At 48.1% G+C, this 20,109-nt stretch overlaps 1 protein-coding gene across 1 annotated transcript in view; it reads left to right on the top strand.

Annotated features, from left to right (window-relative positions):
• Nucleotides 1–2,455: 2,455 nt before the first annotated feature.
• Nucleotides 2,456–20,109, top strand: part of LOC148481411 (peptidylaminoacyl-L/D-isomerase-like) — a 309,908-nt gene continuing 292,254 nt past the window's right edge. Inside the window, exon 1 of the mRNA XM_088453527.1 lies at nt 2,456–2,549. Coding sequence (XP_088309653.1) covers nt 2,456–2,549 — 94 coding nt within the window. The remainder of the gene's footprint in view (nt 2,550–20,109) is intronic.

The raw sequence follows: 20,109 nt of genomic DNA on the forward strand, positions 1-20,109 counted from the left end.
GGTGTATGTCAGTGTGTGTGCTGTGTGTCAGTGTGTGTGCTGTGTGTCAGTGTGTGTGCTTTGTGTCAGTGTGTGTGCTGTGTGTCAGTGTGTGTGTGCTTTGTGTCAGTGTGTGTGCTGTATGTCAGTGTGTGTGCTGTGTGTCAGTGTGTGTACTTTGTGTCAGTGTGTGTTCTGTATGTCAGTGTGTGTGCTGTGTGTCAGTGTGTGTGCTGTATGTCAGTGTGTGTGCTGTGTGTCAAAGTGTATGCTGTGTGTCAGTGTGTGTGGTGTATGTCAGTGTGTGTGCTGTGTGTCAGTGTGTGTGCTGTATGTCAGTGTGTGTGCTTTGTGTCATTGTGTGTGTGCTGTATGTCAGTGTGTGCTGTGTGTCAGTGTGTGTGCTGTGTGTCAGTGTGTGTGCTTTGTGTCAGTGTGTGTGCTGTATGTCAGTGTGTATGCTGTATGTCAGTGTGTGTGCTGTATGTCAGTGTGTGTGCTGTGTGTCAGTGTGTGAGCTGTGTGTCAGTGTGTGTGCTGTATGTCAGTGTGTGTGCTGTGTGTCAGTGTGTGTGCTGTGTGTCAGTGTGTGTGTGCTGTGTGTCAGTGTGTGTGCTGTATGTCAGTGTGTGTGGTGTATGTCAGTGTGTGTGCTGTGTGTCAGAGTGTATGCTGTGTGTCAGTGTGTGTGCTGTGTGCCAGTGTGTGTGCTGTATGTCAGTGTGTGTGTGCTGTATGTTGGTGTGTGTGTGCTGTGTGTCAGTGTGTGTGCTGTGTGTGTGCTGTGTGTCAGAGTGTATGCTGTGTGTCAGTGTGTGTGCTGTGTGTCAGTGTGTGTGCTGTGTGTCAGTGTGTGTGGTGTATGTCAGTGTGTGTGCTGTGTGTCAGTGTTTGTGCTGTATGTCAGTGTGTGTGCTTTGTGTCATTGTGTGTGTGCTGTATGTCAGTGTGTGCTGTGTGTCAGTGTGTGTGCTTTGTGTCAGTGTGTATGCTGTATGTCAGTGTGTGTGTGCTGTGTGTCAGTGTGTGTGCTTTGTCAGTGTGTGTGCTGTATGTCAGTGTATGTGCTTTGTGTCATTGTGTGTGTGCTGTATGTCAGTGTGTGCTGTGTGTCAGTGTGTGTGCTTTGTGTCAGTGTGTATGCTGTATGTCAGTGTGTGTGTGCTGTGTGTCAGTGTGTGTGCTGTGTCAGTGTGTGCTGTATGTCAGTGTATGTGCTTTGTGTCATTGTGTGTGTGCTGTATGTCAGTGTGTGCTGTGTGTCAGTGTGTGTGCTTTGTGTCAGTGTGTGTGCTGTGTGTCAGTGTGTGTGCTGTGTGTACGTGTGTATGAGTGAGTGTGTATGAGTGTTGTGTGCGTGTGTGAGTGTTGTGTGCGTGTGTCCTGGGGCCAGTGTGCCCCCCCCCCCAGTCTCACTGTGGTCCCTCCGCAATGGGCGCTGGGAGAACTACATCTCCCAGCAGCCCTTTGCCCCTCCCACCATTCCCCGGGACTCCCAGCAGCCCCCTCTCTAGTAAGAAGAGAGAGGGGAAGCCACCGGGCGCCGTGGAGAACCCCGCGCAGGTAAGGTATTAATTTTACGAAGCGCAAAGTTTTTAATGATGAAAACCTCGCATCCACTATTTTTTACATTGAATCCCACGGGTATCGGGAGCGCGCATACCCGTGGAATTCTGAAATTGGGCGCAAGGGGCGAGAGGATTTAGCCTCGCTAAACCTCGTGCCCAATTGAATATGCCCCTTAATGTGCACAAAGTCTTCCCTATGTACACGGGGGCACCTAATAATATAAATGAAAAATTTGCTTGTGCATGTGAGAACATGTCTGATGGGTGTTCGTATGCCCGAATGCGGATGAACCACGTCTGGTCCTACTTCAAGGTATCTGCATGTCGTACAGCCTGTGCACCTGTAACATCCTGGTCTCTTCGTGAGGAAGTGTATGCTAGGGTTCAAAGAGTATTTAGAAACATCGTTGTGTAGGACCAGACGTGGTTCATCCGCACACAGGCATACGAACACCCATCAGACATGTTGGACAAGAAACTGTTAGAACTTGAGGCACGGTGGATACACAGGATGAACTCGGTTTCCCCCTCTGGCCTCAGCGGAACCCTATCATTTGCTTGTTTTCTGCGATCGTCATATGTTACAGGTGGACTCTTCCAGGGCTGATGCAAACATTGGAATATGACGGTGATGTTTTTGCCCTTCCTTTTTATAAATGTGGTTTCTGTCATCTCTTTCAGTTGTCTCCATTTTTCCCTCTGTCCTTGTTCCCTTTCATTGGGGGTCATTTGCCCATGATTTGTGCCAGCAGGTCCCCCTGGACTGGCACTTTTGAATTAGATGTCACATTTTTGATACTTCTTATCATTGACCAACCAGCCACGTCACCAGGTTATTGGGATGCTGGAGTTGGTTGATCGGGCTCCCGGTGATATTTGGATCCTTATATACTTACTATCAAACAACAATGGATGTGCCCGATTTTCGTCCGATCTCGGAAGCAATACATTGTTGGCCTGGTCAGTACAAGGACATGAGACCACCCTACAATACCGGGTGTTGTAAGTTATTAACACATTATCCACCAGACGCAGCAGCATCTCTCCAACGATCGTCTCTGTAACCTTCAGACCACAGTACACACTATACACACAGTACACACTATACACACAGTACACACTATACACACAGTACACACAGTACACACTATACACACAATACACACAGTACACACAGTACACACAATACACACTATACACACAGTATACACAATACACACAGTACACACAGTACACACTATACACACAGTATACACAATACACACAGTACACACAGTACACACTATACACACAATACACACAGTACACACTATACACACAATACACACTATACACACAGTATACACAATACACACAATACACACTATACACACAGTATACACAATACACACAGTACACACAGTACACACTATACACACAGTATACACAATACACACAGTACACACAGTACACACTATACACACAGTATACACAATACACACTATACACACAGTATACACAATACACACAGTACACACTATACACACAGTACACACTATACACACAATACACACAGTACACACTATACACACAATACACACAGTACACACTATACACACAGTACACAGTACACTATACACACAGTACACACAGTACACACTATATACACAGTACACACAGTACACACAGTATACACAGTACACACTATACACACAGTACACACTATACACAGTACACACTATACACACAGTACACACAGTACACACTGTACACACAGTACACACTATACACACAGTACACACTATACACACTATACACACAGTACACACTGTACACACTATACACACAGTACACACTATACACAGTATACACATAGTGCACACTATACACACAGTACACACTATACACACAGTACACACAGTACACACAGTACACACTATACACACTATACACACAATACACACAGTCCACACTATACACACAGTGCACACTATACACACAGTACACACTATACACACAGTACACACTATACACACAGTACACACAGTACACACTATACACACAATACACACAGTACACACAGTACACACAATACACACTATACACACAGTATACACAATACACACAGTACACACAGTACACACTATACACACAGTATACACAATACACACAGTACACACAGTACACACTATACACACAATACACACAGTACACACTATACACACAATACACACTATACACACAGTATACACAATACACACAATACACACTATACACACAGTATACACAATACACACAGTACACACAGTACACACTATACACACAGTATACACAATACACACAGTACACACAGTACACACTATACACACAGTATACACAATACACACTATACACACAGTATACACAATACACACAGTACACACTATACACACAGTACACACTATACACACAATACACACAGTACACACTATACACACAATACACACAGTACACACTATACACACAGTACACAGTACACTATACACACAGTACACACAGTACACACTATATACACAGTACACACAGTACACACAGTATACACAGTACACACTATACACACAGTACACACTATACACAGTACACACTATACACACAGTACACACAGTACACACTGTACACACAGTACACACTATACACACAGTACACACTATACACACTATACACACAGTACACACTGTACACACTATACACACAGTACACACTATACACAGTATACACATAGTGCACACTATACACACAGTACACACTATACACACAGTACACACAGTACACACAGTACACACTATACACACTATACACACAATACACACAGTCCACACTATACACACAGTGCACACTATACACACAGTACACACTATACACACAGTACACACTATACACACAGTACACAGTACACACTATACACACAGTACACACTATACACACAGTACACACTATACACACAGTACACACTATTCTGTTTGCACTATATTGCCTTTGTACATTATAGTGTATGTTGTATATCCTCCTTACCTTAGATGATATTTGGATCAAGCTACAGGACCATCATTGTTACTATCATTTTTAGAATGTTCTTCTTTACGTGTCCTCTCTATAGTTTCTATAGGACATGCCCGACCATCCCACAGGGACACTTTGACTATTCTTTAAGAAAATAGTTATTATTTATGTCGGTGGTGCACTACGTGTTTGTGTATGTCACATTTCTCCATGTGTCTGGTGTATATATCTCCAGTTATGATGTCACTGTGTGTGATGTTATATTTGCCATTCTCCATGTATGTTCTCATTCTCTGTTTGTTTCTTTGTTGTTATTATTCTTGTTGCTTAGCAACGCTCCCTGCACTTCTGTCATTCATTGTGTTTGTTTCCCGTCTATTCTCCTATGTCTGTGGTGTAGAGTTTATTTACATTACTGGGGACCTTTTCCTTATATTTGTGCAGTGACCTCCTTGTTATACAGGCATATCATGTCATTTCTGCCTATGATCGTGTATTTCCCCCACCGGTGGGAGTGTCAGACACCCGGTCAGGTGGTGTCAACAAGGAGCGCCAAGCTCCGGCAGCGTGTGATGTCATTGCGCGCGCCGGGATGCCTGAGTCGCACACGTGTGATGTCATCTGCGGGGCGGCACCAGCCGAGAGGCGGAAGTAGGACTGGTCGGCAGCAGACGCTATGGTTGTATAAAGTTATGTGTTTGTCACTTTCTCACTGAAGTTCTTGATAAAAGTCGTAAAGACTGAAACGTTCCCTGAGTTGGAGCCATTCTTTCTTTTCAAGACCCATGAGTGCCGCAGCATTGATATATACATTTAGTATCCATATACTGCTGATGGCACCTGGGCGTTTTGTTGTTCATGTGGAGTGCTAGCCCCTTTTTGTTTTATTTATATGTGTATATATATACTGTTCTATCTATGTCATATCTATCAATTTTTCATCTCCTGTCTATCTATCTTTCTGTCTCATATATATCTATCTATCTATCTCATATCTATGTATCTATCTCATATCTATCTATCTATCTCATATCTATCTATCTCATATCTATCTATCTATCTATCTTTCTATCTCATATCTATCTATCTATCTCATATCTATCTATCTATCTCATATCTATCTATGTATCTATCTCATATCTATCTATCTATCTATCTATCTATCTATCTATCTATCTCATATCTATCTATCTATCTATCTATCTCTCATATCTATCTATCTATCTATCTATCTATCTCATATATATCTATCTATCTATCTATCTATCTATCTATCTATCTATCTATCATCTCATATCTATCTATCTATCTCATATCTATCTATCTAATATCAATCTCATATCTATCTATCTATCTATCTCATATCTATCTATCTATCTATCTATCTATCTCATATCTATCTATCTATCTATCTATCTATCTATCTATCTATCTATCTATCTATCTATCTATCTATCTATCTATCTCTCATATCTATCTATCTATCTATCTATCTCATATCTATCTATCTATCTATCTATCTATCTATCTTTCTATCTCATATCTATCTATCTCATATCTATCTATCTAATATCAATCTCATATCTATCTATCTATCTATCTATCTCATATCTATCTATCTATCTCATATCTATCTATCTATCTATCTATCTATCTATCTATCTTTCTATCTCATATCTATCTATCTATCTCATATATATCTATCTAATATCAATCTCATATCTATCTATCTCATATATATCTATCTATCTCACATTGCTCTGTCTTCCTTTTTGCATGACAAAGAGCTCAAGGTGTTGACTTGGCCTATAAATTCCCCCGATATCAATCTGATGGAGCATTTGTGGTAGAGATGGCCATCGACCATCGATAGTTAGCAATCATCAATAGTTAACTGGCTGATGGTATTGCCATAGATGGCAGAGAGCCAATGGTTTGTATTTTATTCTTGCCAGGACGGTGCTTAGCCTCATCACAAATTGCCGCTATGCCCCACTTCCTTTTTGATTGGCCCATGACCAGCTGTGCTCCCTGCAGTGGTAGTCTTTGCGGGGTGCAAACCTTTGCCATCGAGGGCAACCACCGGTGGAAGCATCGATGGTATCCATCGATAGACACCCCACCAATGGCCATCCCTAATCTGCGGGATGTGCTGGAAAGACAAGTCCATGCCATGGTGGCCGCACCTCACACCTTACAGGATCTTCTGCTAGTGTCTAGGTGCCAGCTACTACAGGCCACCTTCAGAGGTTTTGTGCAGTCCATGCCCTGATGGGTCACAGCTGTTTTACCCTTCATTTTGCATTTATCAGTATGACTAGGGGCAGGGGTTCAAATATTAACATGAAAAATGATTTTGATGTTTGCATGTGTCAGTGTGTGATTTATGCCTCACTAAGGGCCTGATTCAGACCTGCTCGCAAGCGGGTTGATGGCTGGGCAGTGCGCACTGAGCGTGCGCAAGCCCCGGAGCGAGTCAGAAATTCACTTGCTCCGGGGCTCGCTACAAACGGGGTGGCTGTCGATGTTGATCGACAGCTCGCCCCATTTTGTAGGCAGGGTGGGGGGTTGGCTAGACCAGCAGAGGCGTCCTGAAGGAATGCCTGCCGTTTGTGGGTGGCCCTGCTGACATCACCAGTGATGTCAGTAGTGAGCTTCCTGCTCTATTAGAGCCAGAAGCTCACTGGGGCTTGCGGAAGACGAGACCCTGCCACAAGGGTCTCGTCACAAGCCCGATGGCCGCGAGTGGGTCTGAATCAGGGCCTCAGTGTTCAGTAGTCACTAGTCATGGCTGCTCGCTCTTGCCTAATCAAAATGGTAATTACTGGATCCAGGATCAATGGGCATTTTTTCTAGTATATTTTAATAAAAACATGAATCCCACTACAGCCCTAACTGTGTGAAGTTTGTATGTTCTCCCTCTGATTGTGTGGTTCATCTGCATCCTGATAACAAAGTAAAGTCCAGAACAATGATACGCCTTTTCCAACTAGTACAGTCACTGAGAGTGCTGCCGTATCATTACCAGTCACTGAGAGAGCTGCCGTATCATTACCAGCGACAGAGAGTGCTGCCGTATCATTACCAGTCACTGAGAGTGCTGCCGTATCATTACCAGTCACTGAGAGTGCTGCCGTATCATTACCAGCCACTGAGAGTGCTGCCGTATCATTACCAGCCACTGAGAGTGCTGCCGTATCATTACCAGCCACTGAGAGTGCTGCCGTATCATTACCAGCCACTGAGAGTGCTGCCGTATCATTACCAGCCACTGAGAGTGCTGCCGTATCATTACCAGCCACTGAGAGTGCTGCCGTATCATTACCAGCCACTGAGAGTGCTGCCGTATCATTACCAGTCACTGAGAGTGCTGCCGTATCATTACCAGCCACTGAGAGTGCTGCTGTATCATTACCAGTCACTGAGAGTGCTGCTGTTTTGTGGGTCTATGTATCCATCTGAGCTGTGCACCGCGGAGATATATTACTGCAGCACATCACTCTCTCCCCTCGCTGTTATATATATATACCTCTTCTGCCATCACTCCATTTTCTTCCTCTTATAGCCCCCCCAGGATCCTAGTACCCCACTGATAATCTGCCCTTCCTCACTTCTCTCCCTGTCACTTCACCCCACCTCCATCCACGTCTCCTTAATTTCCCTCCCTGCGCACCTCCTACAGGTTCCCCTCCTAGCACAGGAGCCTGCATGATCCCTACACTCTATTCATCTCCGTCTCCCAAAATAATCTCATCTCCATGCGATAGCAACCGATAATCTCATTCACATCTCTCCTATCAACTCTGTCACTCTGGGCCTGATTCAGACCTGCTCACGAGCGGGTCAATGTCTGGCCACTGTGCATGCGCACGCCGGAGCCCGCTCCGACATGCGCATGCGCGAGACCCGGCTAGCGATGGGCGCTCCGTCGCTATGGGTCTCGAACCAAAGCAGGGCAGCTGTCGATTTTGATTGACAGCTTGCCCCATTTTGGAGGCTGGCAGGGTGGGTGGCTGGCCAAACCGAGGGGTTCCCAAGTCGAAAGCTCACTGGGGCTTGCGGGAACGAGACCCTACCACAAGGGTCTCGTCGCAAGCCCCGGTGGTCGCGATGGTCGAAACCATCGTGACCATCACCTGGCCGCTCGCAATAGCTGTGGGTGGTCACCCACAGCTAAGCAAGCGGCTAGGAGTCCGCACAAAAAAATAAAACGCCCTGATTCAGAGCGAGCCTCTATCTTGTGCCCTCTGGAATGCCAGATCAATCTGTAACAAACTGGCCCCCAACCATGACCTTTTCATCTCCAACTCCCTAAATCTTCTAGCCATTACTGACACCTGGATCTCACCCTCTGACACCACTTCTCCTGCAGCTCTCTCCTATGGGGCCTCACCTTCTCCCACACACCCCGGCCTGGAGGTTGCCATGATGGTGGTGTTGAGGTCCTTCTATCCCCTGGTTACTCATATCAACTCATACCCTCAGAACCATCACTTACATTCTCTACATTTGAAGTCCATGCTATACGCCTTTTCCAACTAGTACACCTCTGAATAGCTGCCATCCCTCCAAGTTCCTTGACAACTTTGCTTCCTGGCTCACTCACTTTCTCTCCTCAGTCCTTCCCTCTATTATCCTAGGTGACTTCAATATTCCAATTGATATCCCCATAGAATCCTCTGCCTCCAAATTCCTCACCCTCACATCTTCACTTGGTCTCTCCCAATGGACCTCCTCACCCTCCCATGTGAGTGGGCATTTGCTTGATCTGGTATTCACTCACTGATGTGATATTTCTGATCACTCCAATTCCCCATTCACCCTCTCTGACCATCACCTCCTCTCTTTTAAACTATCCCTCTCTCCTTCCCCTCCTCTACCTCCGAAAGCCACCATCATTAACTGTAACATTGAGGCTATCAACACCGTATCCTTTTCTTCCCTACTTGACTCGCTTCTCTTTCCTTTGCTCTCTCTCCTGCCCTGAACAAGCTGCTTCCCTATGCAATGCCTCCCTTACTTCTGCTCTTGACTCTGTTGCTCCGGCGATCACCCTCACAAATCCACACCTCAACCCTGGCATTCTAAATGCACCAGATACCTGCAAAAGTGTTCCCGAACCGCTGAGCGACAGTGGAGAAGGTCACGCTCTAAGGCACATTTTCTCCATTTCAAACTTACGCTCTCATCCTACTCTCCCTCTCTAAACAGTCATACTTCAAGCACCTCATCTCCTCCCAGTCCTCAAATCTGCAGCGTCTCTTCACCACCCTAATCTCCCTCCTCTGCCAACCCCCTCTTTGCCTCCTCACTCCCTGCCTTGACTTTGCTTCCTACTTCACATCTAAAATTGACTCCATGCGTCAGGATATCATATCCCACCAGTCTCCCTGCTATCCACCTCCTCTCTTCCCAGATCACTCCTCTCCTTCCATTTTACCTACACTAACAACCTTCTCCCCTGTATCTGGAAAGGAAGTAAAGGCCCTCATCCAGTCCCCCCCTTCCACCTCTCCCCTTGACCCCATCCCCTCCCACCTCCTCCACTACCTCTTTCCTTCTGCCTGCTCCCATCTTGCCCACCTCCTTAACCTCTCCCTCTCTTTTGGCACTGTTCCTTCTGCATTTAAGCATACCCATTCTTAAAAAATCTGCCCTTGATCCAAACATTCTCTCTAACTACTGACCCATCTCTCGCCTCCCTTTTGCCTCCAAACTCCTTGAGCATGTTGTTTACACCCGCCTTATCGTCTTTCTTTCCTCCCACTCCCTCCTTGACCCTTTTCAGTCTGGCTTCCGTTCTCTCCACTCCACTGATACTGCCCTCACAAAAGTCAGCAATGACCACCTTACTGCCAAATCCAAGGGCCACTACTCTCTGCTCATTCTCCTTGACTTCTCTGCTGCTTTTGACACTGTGGACCACCCTATCCTCCTGCTGCATATCCTTCACTCCCTTGGTCTACGTGACACTGCCCTCTCCTGGCTATCCTCCTACCTCTCTGACCGATCCTTCTCTGTTTCCTCTCATGGCAACTCCTCCCCCCCACAGCCTCTTACAGTAGGTGTTCCCCAAGGCTCTGTTCTTGGTCCTCTCCTATTCTCTCTCTAGGTAAACTCATCTGCTCATTTGACCTCAATTACCAAATTATCATCACTATGCTAATGATACTCGGACTTGGTATGATTTACCACTGGACGCATGTCCAGCAGTTGGAATCCCGACACCAGCAGCCCGGCAGCAGTGGAAATCCCAATCGTCTAAAGGTAAGTACTAACTAACCTAATTCTAGCCCCTAACCCTCCCTATGGGGTGCCTAACCCTAACCTCCCCCCCATTACCTAACCCTAATCCCCCTTCTAAGTGCCTAACCCTAACCCCCCCTTCCCCTAGCCTAAACCTAACCTCCTGGGGGGGTGCCTAACCATAATTCCCCCCCGGGAGCCCTAAACCTAACCCTCCCTCCCAACCGTGGCTGTCTGCGGCCAGCGCCCGGCATCCCTTCGATCGGGATGCCGGGTGCCGGTCTCCCGCCATATGTCTAATGACAGGTGTCAGCATATCGACGCCTGTCTTTAGACCCTTGCCATTATATGACAGTCGGAAAGCCGGCTGTCGGGATTAGGTCCGCCGGATTCCCAACTGCATACCTGATACTCAGATCTACCTTTCCTTACTTGATCTCTCGCCTTCTCTACTTACTCGTATCTCCAACTGTCTCTCTGCTATCTCTTCCTGGATATCCCAGCAATTTCTCAAACTTAATATGTCTAAGACTGAGCTGATGGCATAACTTTGGGAATAGATGTCCTCATCTATTCCCAAAGTGCGTTGTCTTGGAGTCATCCTGGACTCTTCCCTTTCCCTAAAACCACATATTCAGAACCTCTCACAGTCCTGTCACCTCCATCTCAAGAATATTTCCAAGATCAGACCCTTTCTCACCCAGGATGCCACCAAAACCCTCATACACTCACTAGTCATCTCCAGATTGGACTACTGTAACCTTCCCCTATCTGGCCTCCCCAAATCCCATCTCTCTCCTCTCCAGTCTATCCTCAATGCTGCTGCTCGGCTCATCTTCCTCTCCAAACACTCTACATCTGCCTCCCCTCTCCTACAAGCCCTCCACTGGCTCCCCTTCCCTTTCAGAACCCAATTCAAGGTTTTCACGCTCGCTTACAAAGCCCTCACCCATTCCTCTCCCATATACATCTCTGATCTCATCTCCCTTCACTCTCCTGTCTGCCCCCTTCGCTCAACTAATGCCACCTCTCATGCCAACTGATTACTTCCTCCCACCTCCAAGATTTTGCCCATGCTGCTCCTCACCTTTGGAACTCCCTCCCTCTCCCCATCAGACTCTGCACCTCTCTACAATCATTCAAACGAGAGACCCACTACTTCATTAAAGCCTTCCAGCTCTCATCCTAACTTGCTGCTACATCTTCCTTCCTCCCCGCCTACCCCACCCCATTCTGTGTCACACCTGTTTGTCTGCCCCTCCATTTTAGAATGTAAGCTCTTTCGAGCAGGGCCTCTACCCTCTTGTGCTTCTCCCTACTGTAATTGAATTTATCTCTTACTCCCCACAAGGGCAACTAACACTTCGCAGCTTATGTGGGCATAAAGGTCGCTAATATAGCAATGTTTATTATACATGTCCATGTCCTGCTTTGTATTGTACTGTAAGTCACTGGTTACTTGTTTATGTACTATGTAAGGCGCTGCGGAACACTTGTGGGGTCATATAAATAGATAATAATAATTAGAATAAAAAATACCTGCAGTACCTCACTCTATCTCATCAGTGTTATATGTATAGGATTACTGCAGCACATCATCCTCACTGTTAGAAAGTTCTGTAGAACATTACGCTGTCTGTGACTACTTGCCCAAGTTACAGTGCTGGGACACGTCTGGGATATTTATGTTAATGGGGCCCGTCATATATATATATATATATATATATTATATATATATATAGGCAGATGCTAGTGTGTAGTGTACATAGGATAACGTCATTACGGGCTCCAGGCAACTGTGTGTCCTTTGTCACTTTACATAATGGTGTTTTCCTTCTAACCTGTCCTCACATCATTGTAGGTAGAGGTTTGCACAGAATGCTATAATTGTATCAATGGGCCGAGTTCAATTCAATGCGCTGTTGGTGTTGTCGGGAATGGGTTAAGTCTGAGAATGCCGGTTATCGCGACTTAACCTGGGTGTTAAGGAGCAGTAAAAGGCATTCTCTGACTAAAGTGCCGGGCGCGCTACTGTTAGTGCCGTCCTAAGCCGGCAAACAGCTGAGTGCCCGGCACTTTGGTCGCATTTCTCCTCGCATCTCCAGGGGGGAAATTCTTTAGCCGCCCAAACAGTGCGGTGTATGGAATAGCTGTGTAGTGTATGGAATAGCTGTGGGAGCTCCCTCCTCAACACCGCACTGAATTGAATTCGGCCCATAGAGGTAAAAGTAAAACTATTATTATTATTATTATTATTATATATTATTGTTACAGCACAAAGCTCATTCTCTATCGACACAAATGGTTTCATCAGGAACACATACAGTACAGTAGATCCTTCCACCGATCGGGCTATATGGCGGAAAAAATTCCTTCCATCATTTCTGCTATGCTGGGGGAGTGTTTTCCGATGCTGTATGTGATCGTGATTTCACATAGGAGTTTGCAGTGTCTGACCGCACTCCCGAACACGCAGCCTGCACATATCACTAAGCTATGTGATGGCCGGTTGTGTGTTTTAACTGTAAAAAAAAGGGTTATTTAAAAAAAAAAAATGACATAGGGTCCCCTGCCAGAAAGCATAACCAGCTCCGTGCTGCTCAGCCAGTCCTGGTTCCTAAAAATACAGGGGAAAAAACAAGTAGGGTTCTCCCAAATATTAGGAACCAGCACTAGGCTGCTGAGCCAGTCCTGGTTTTAAAAATAGAGGTAAAAAAATAGCATTGGGGTCCCGTAAACATTTAAAACCAGCACTGTTCTCAAATCTGGCTGGGGTGTAATGCCTCAGCCAGGTGACCCTTTCACCGGATCTCCCCGGCCAAAGCCTAATAACCCCAAGCAGTTCAGCACAAACCGGCGATCTCAGGGGAGTTGAGAACCCCCTCAATAAAGGGGTCTCTCTCTCCCGCACCCCTGGGCTGTTATCATATATACCTATACTATGCGGAATGACAGAAGAAGCTACTACAATATTCTGAAATTCTCACGGCCCGCCAGCCAATGAGAGGCTGCTCTACATGTGGCAGTCGCTGATTGGCTGTGACCCATCTGCTGTAGAGTGACATGAAAAGCGGCCTCTGATTGGCTGGCGGGCTGTGAGAGTTATTGACTTGCTGCCATTGGACAAATATGTTGTGAATAACTGAAATGATCAGAAGTTTGTGACCATTACTATGTGATCTCTGTAATGCACATTACAATATTGAGGTGTTATAAAAATACTCTATAGTAGCAATATAAATAGGAAGAACACATTAGTGGCCAGGCCGATTGTCACATATTTCTGATGCATTACTAGATATTACATTGTTGAATTTTTACTGTACCCATGCAAAATTCATTATAGAATATTGGGATAAATACACTAGTGACAGGATCCCTCTAATGCAGGACCTGGATGCAGCCCCTCCTGCCATCACTAGTGACAGGATCCCTCTATCTAATGCAGAACCTGGATGCAGCCCCTCCTGCCATCACTAGTGACAGGATCTCTCTATCTAATGCAGGACCTGGATACAGCTCCTCCTACCATCACTAGTGACAGGATCCCCCTATCTAATGCAGGACCTGGATGCAGCCCCTCCTGCCATCACTAGTGACAGGATCCCTCTATCTAATGCAGGACCTGGATGCAGCCCCTCCTGCCATCACTAGTGACAGGTTCCCTCTATCTAATGCAGGACCTGGATGCAGCCCCTCCTGCCATCACTAGTGACAGAATCCCCCTATCTAATGCAGGACCTGAATGCAGCCCCTCCTGCCATCACTAGTGACAGGATCCCCCTATCTAATGCATGACCTGGATACAGCCCCTCCTGCCATCACTAGTGACAGGATCTCTCTATCTACTGCAGGACCTGGATACAGCTCCTCCTGCCATCACTAGTGACAGGATCCCTCTATCTAATGCAGGACCTGGATGCAGCCCCTCCTGCCATCACTAGTGACAGGATCCCTCTATCTAATGCAGGACCTGGATGCAGCCCCTCCTGCCATCACTAGTGACAGGTTCCCTCTATCTAATGCAAGGACCTGGATGCAGCCCCTCCTGCCATCACTAGTGACAGAATCCCCCTATCTAATGCAGGACCTGAATGCAGCCCCTCCTGCCATCACTAGTGACAGGTTCCCTCTATCTAATGCAGGACCTGGATGCAGCCCCTCCTGCCATCACTAGTGACAGGATCCCTCTATATAATGCAGGACCTGGATGCAGCCCCTCCTACGATCACTAGTGACATGATCCCTCTCTCTAATGCAGGACCTGGATGCAGCCCCTCCTGCCACCACTAGTGACAGGATCCCTCTATATAATGCAGGACCTGGATGCTGCCCCTCCTGCCATCACTATTGACAGGATCCCCCTATCTAATGCAGGACCTGGATGCTGCCCCTCCTGCCATCACTAGTGACATGAACCCTCTATCTAATGCAGGACCTGGATGCAGCCCTTCCTGCCATCACTAGTGACAGAATCCCCCTATCTAATGCAGGACCTGGATGCAGCCCCTCCTGCCATTACTAGTGAGAGGATCCCCCTATCTAATGCAGGACCACGATACGGCCCCTCCTGCCATCACTAGTGACAGGATCTCTCTATCTAAAGAAGGACCTGGATACAGCTCCTCCTGCCATCACTAGTGACAGGATCCCTCTATCTAATGCAGGACCTGGATGCAGCCCCTCCTGCCATCACTACTGACAGGATCCCTCTATCTAATGCAGGTCCTGGATGCAGCCCCTCCTGCCATCACTAGTGACAGGTTCCCTCTATCTAATGCAGGACCTGGATGCAGCCCCTCCTGCCATCACTAGTGATAGAATCCCCCTATCTAATTCAGGACCTGAATGCAGCCCCTCCTGCCATCACTAGTGACAGGTTCCCTCTATCTAATGCAGGACCTGGATGCAGCCCCTCCTGCCATCACTAGTGACAGCATCCCTCTATCTAACGCAGGACCTGGATGCAGCTCCTCCTGCCATCACTAGTGACAGGATCCCTCTATCTAATGCAGGACCTGGATGCAGCCCCTCCTGCCACCACTAGTGACAGGATCCCTCTATATAATGCAGGACCTGGATGCAGCCCCTCCTGCCATCACTAGTGACAGGATCCCCCTATCTAATGCAGGATCTGGATGCTGCCCCTCCTGCCATCACTAGTGACAGGATCTCTCTATCTAATGCAGGACCTTGATGCAGCCTCTCCTGCCATCACTAGTGACGGGATCCCCCTATCTAATGCAGGACCTGGATGCAGCCCCTCCTGCCATCACTATTGACGGGATCCCTCTATCTAATGCAGGACCTGGATGCAGCCCGTCCTGCCATCACTAGTGACGGGATCCCTCTATCTAATGAAGGACCTGGATGCAGCCCCTCCTGCCATCACTAGTGATAGGATCCCTCTATCTAAAGCTAGACCTGGATGCAGCCCGTCCTGCCATCACTAGTGACATGAACCCTCTATGCAATGCAGGACCAGGATGCAGCCCCTCCTGCCATCACTAGTGACGGGATCCCTCTATCTAATGCAGGACCTGGATGCAGCCCCTCCTGCCAACACTAGTGACGGGATCCCTCTATCTAATGCAGGACCTGGATGCAGCCCCTTCTGCCTTCACTAGTGATAGGATCTCTCTATCTGAAGCAGGACCAGGATGCAGCCCCTACTGCCATAACTAGTGACGGGATCCCTCTATCTAATGCAGGCCCTGGATGCAGCCCCTCCTGCCATCACTAGTGACATGAACCCACTATCTAATGCAGGACCTGGATGCAGCCCCTCCTGCCATCACTAGTGACAGGATCCCCCTATCTAATGCAGGCCCTGGATGCAGCCCCTCCTGCCATCATTAGTGACGGGATCCCGCTATCTAATGCAGGACCTGGATGCAGCCCGTCCTGCCTTCACTAGTGACTGGATCCACCTATCTAATGCAGGACCTGGATGCTGCCCGTCCTGCCATCACTAGTGACATGAACCCTCTATGTAATGCAGGACCTGGATGCAGCTCCTCCTGCCATCACTAGTGACAGGATCCCACTATGTAATGCAGGACCTGGATGCAGCCCCTGCTGCCATCACTAGTGATGGGATCCCTCTATCTAATGCAGGACCTGGATGCAGCCCCTCCTGCCATCACTAGTGACAGGATCCCTCTATCTAATGCAGGACCTGGATGCAGCCCGTCCTGCCATCACTAGTGACGGGATCCCTCTATCTAATGCAGGACCTGGATGCAGCCCCTCCTGCCATCACTAGTGACAGGATCCCTCTATCTAATGCAGGACCTGGATGCAGCCCCTCCTGCCATCACTAGTGACAGGATCCCTCTATCTAATGCAGGACCTGGATGCAGCCCCTCCTGCCATCACTAGTGACAGGATCCCCTTATCTAATGCAGGACCTGGATGCAACCCCTCCTGCCATCACTAGTGACAGGATCCTTCTATCTAATAGAGGACCTGGATGCAGCCCCTCCTGCCATCACTAGTGAAAGGATGCTTCTATCTAATGAAGGACCTGAATGCTGCCCCTCCTGCCATCACTAGTGACAGGATCCCTCTATCTAATGCAGGACCTGGATGCAGTCACTCCTGCCATCACTAGTGACAGGATCCCCCTATCTAATGCAGGACCTGGATGCAGCCCTCCTGCCATCACTAGTAACAGGATCCCCCTATCTAATGCAGGACCTGGATGCTGCCCTTCATGCCATCACTAGTGACAGGATCCCCCTATCTAATGCAGGACATGGATACAGCCCCTCCTGCCATCACTAGTGACAAGATCCCCTATCTATTGCAGGACGTGGATGCAGCCCCTCCTGCCATCACTAGTGACAGGATCTCTCTATCTAATGCAGGACCTGGATTCAGCCCCTCCTGCCATCACTAGTGACAGAATCCTTTTATCTAATGCAGGACCTGGATGCAGCCCCTCCTGCCATCACTAGTGACAGGATCCCTCTATCTAATGCAGGACCTGGATGCTCCCCTCCTGCCATCACTAGTGACAGGATCCCCTTATCTAATGCAGGACCTGGATGCAGACCCTCCTGCCATCACTATTGACAGGATCCCCCTATCTAATGCAGAACCTGGATGCAGCCCCTCCTGCCATCACTAGTTCACTAGTGACAGGATCCCCCTATCTAATGCAAGACCTGGATGCAGCCCCTCCTGCCATCACTAGTGACAGGATTCTCCTATCTATTGCAGGACCTGGATGCAGTCCCTCCTGCCATCTCTAGTGACAGGATCCCCCTATCTAATGCAGGACCTGGATGCAGCCCCTCCTGCCATCACTAGTGACAGGATCCCCCTAACTAATGCAGGACCTGGATACAGTCCCTCCTGCCATCATTAGTGACAGGATCCCCTGATCTAATGCAGGACCTGGATACAGCCCCTCCTGCCATCAGTAGTGACAGGATCCCCCCATCTATTGCAGGACCTGGATGCAGCCCCTCCTCCCATCACTAGTGACAGGATCCCTCTATCTAATGCAGGATCGGAATACAGTCCCTCCTGCCATCACTAGTGACAGGATCCACCTATCTATTGCAGCACCTGGATGCAGCCCCTCCTGCAATCACTAGTGACAGGAACCCTCTATGTAATGCAGGACCTGGATGCAGCTCCTCCTGCCATCACTAGTGACAGGATCCCTCTATGTAATGCAGGACCTGGATGCAGCCCCTGCTGCCATCACTAGTGATGGGATCCCTCTATCTAATGCAGGACCTGGATGCAGCCCCTCCTGCCATCACTAGTGACAGGATCCCTCTATCTAATGCAGGACCTGGATGCAGCCCCTCCTGCCATCACTAGTGATAGGATCCCTCTATCTATTGCAGGACCTGGATGCAGCCTCTCCTGCCATCACTAGTGACAGTATCCCTCTATCTAATGCAGGACCTGGATGCAGCCCCTCCTACCATGACTAGTGACAGGATCCTTCTATCTAATGCAGGACCTGGATGCAGCCCCTCCTGCCATCACTAGTGACAGGTTCCCTCTATCTATTGCAGGACCTGGATGCAGCCCCTCCTGCCATCACTAGTGACAGGATCCCCCTATCTATTGCAGGACCTGGATGCAGCCCCTTATGCCATCACTTGTGACAGGATCCCCCTATCTAATGCAGGACTTGGATGCAGCCCCTCCTGCCATCACTAGTGAAAGGATGCTTCCATCTAATGCAGGACCTGGATGCTGCCCCAACTGCCATCACTAGTGACAGGATCTCTCTATCTAATGCAGGACCTGGATGCAGCCCCGCCTGTCATCACTAGTGACAGGACCCCTCTATCTAATGCAGGACCTGGATGCTCCCCTCCTGCCATCACTAGTGACAGGAGCCCCCTATCTAATGCAGGACCTGGATGCAGCCCTCCTGCCATCACTAGTGACAGGATCCCCCTATCTATTGCAGGACCTGGATGCAGCCCCTTATGCCATCACTAGTGACAGGTTCCCTCTATCTATTGCAGGACCTGGATGCAGCCCCTTATGCCATCACTAGTGACAGGATCTCTCTATCTAATGCAGGACCTGGATGCAGCCCCGCCTGTCATCACTAGTGACAGGACCCCTCTATCTAATGCAGGACCTGGATGCTCCCCTCCTGCCATCACTAGTGACAGGAGCCCCCTATCTAATGCAGGACCTGGATGCAGCCCTCCTGCCATCACTAGTGACAGGATCCCCCTATCTATTGCAGGACCTGGATGCAGCCCCTTATGCCATCACTAGTGACAGGTTCCCTCTATCTAATGCAGGACCTGGATGCAGCCCCTCCTGCCATCACTAGTGACAGGATCCCTCTATCTAATGCAGGACCTGGATGCAGCCCCTCCTGCCATCATTAGTGACAGGTTCCCTCTGTCTAATGCAGGACCTGGATGCAGCCCCTCCTGCCATCACTAGTGACAGAATCCCCCTATCTAATGCAGGACCTGAATGCAGCCCCTCCTGCCATCACTAGTGACAGGTTCTCTCTATCTAATGCAGGACCTGGATGCAGCCCCTCCTGCCATCACTAGTGACAGGATCCCTCTATATAATGCAGGACCTGGATGCAGCCCCTCCTACGATCACTAGTGACATGATCCCTCTCTCTAATGTAGGACCTGGATGCAGCCCCTCCTGCCACCACTAGTGACAGGATCCCTCTATATAATGCAGGACCTGGATGCTGCCCCTCCTGCCATCACTAGTGACAGGATCCCCCTATCTAATGCAGGACCTGGATGCTGCCCCTCCTGCCATCACTAGTGACATGAACCCTCTA

The sequence above is a fragment of the Taudactylus pleione genome, unplaced genomic scaffold, assembly GCF_031769625.1.
Source record: "Taudactylus pleione unplaced genomic scaffold, aTauple2 ptg000580l, whole genome shotgun sequence".
In the NCBI taxonomy this organism is placed as follows: domain Eukaryota; kingdom Metazoa; phylum Chordata; class Amphibia; order Anura; family Myobatrachidae; genus Taudactylus; species Taudactylus pleione.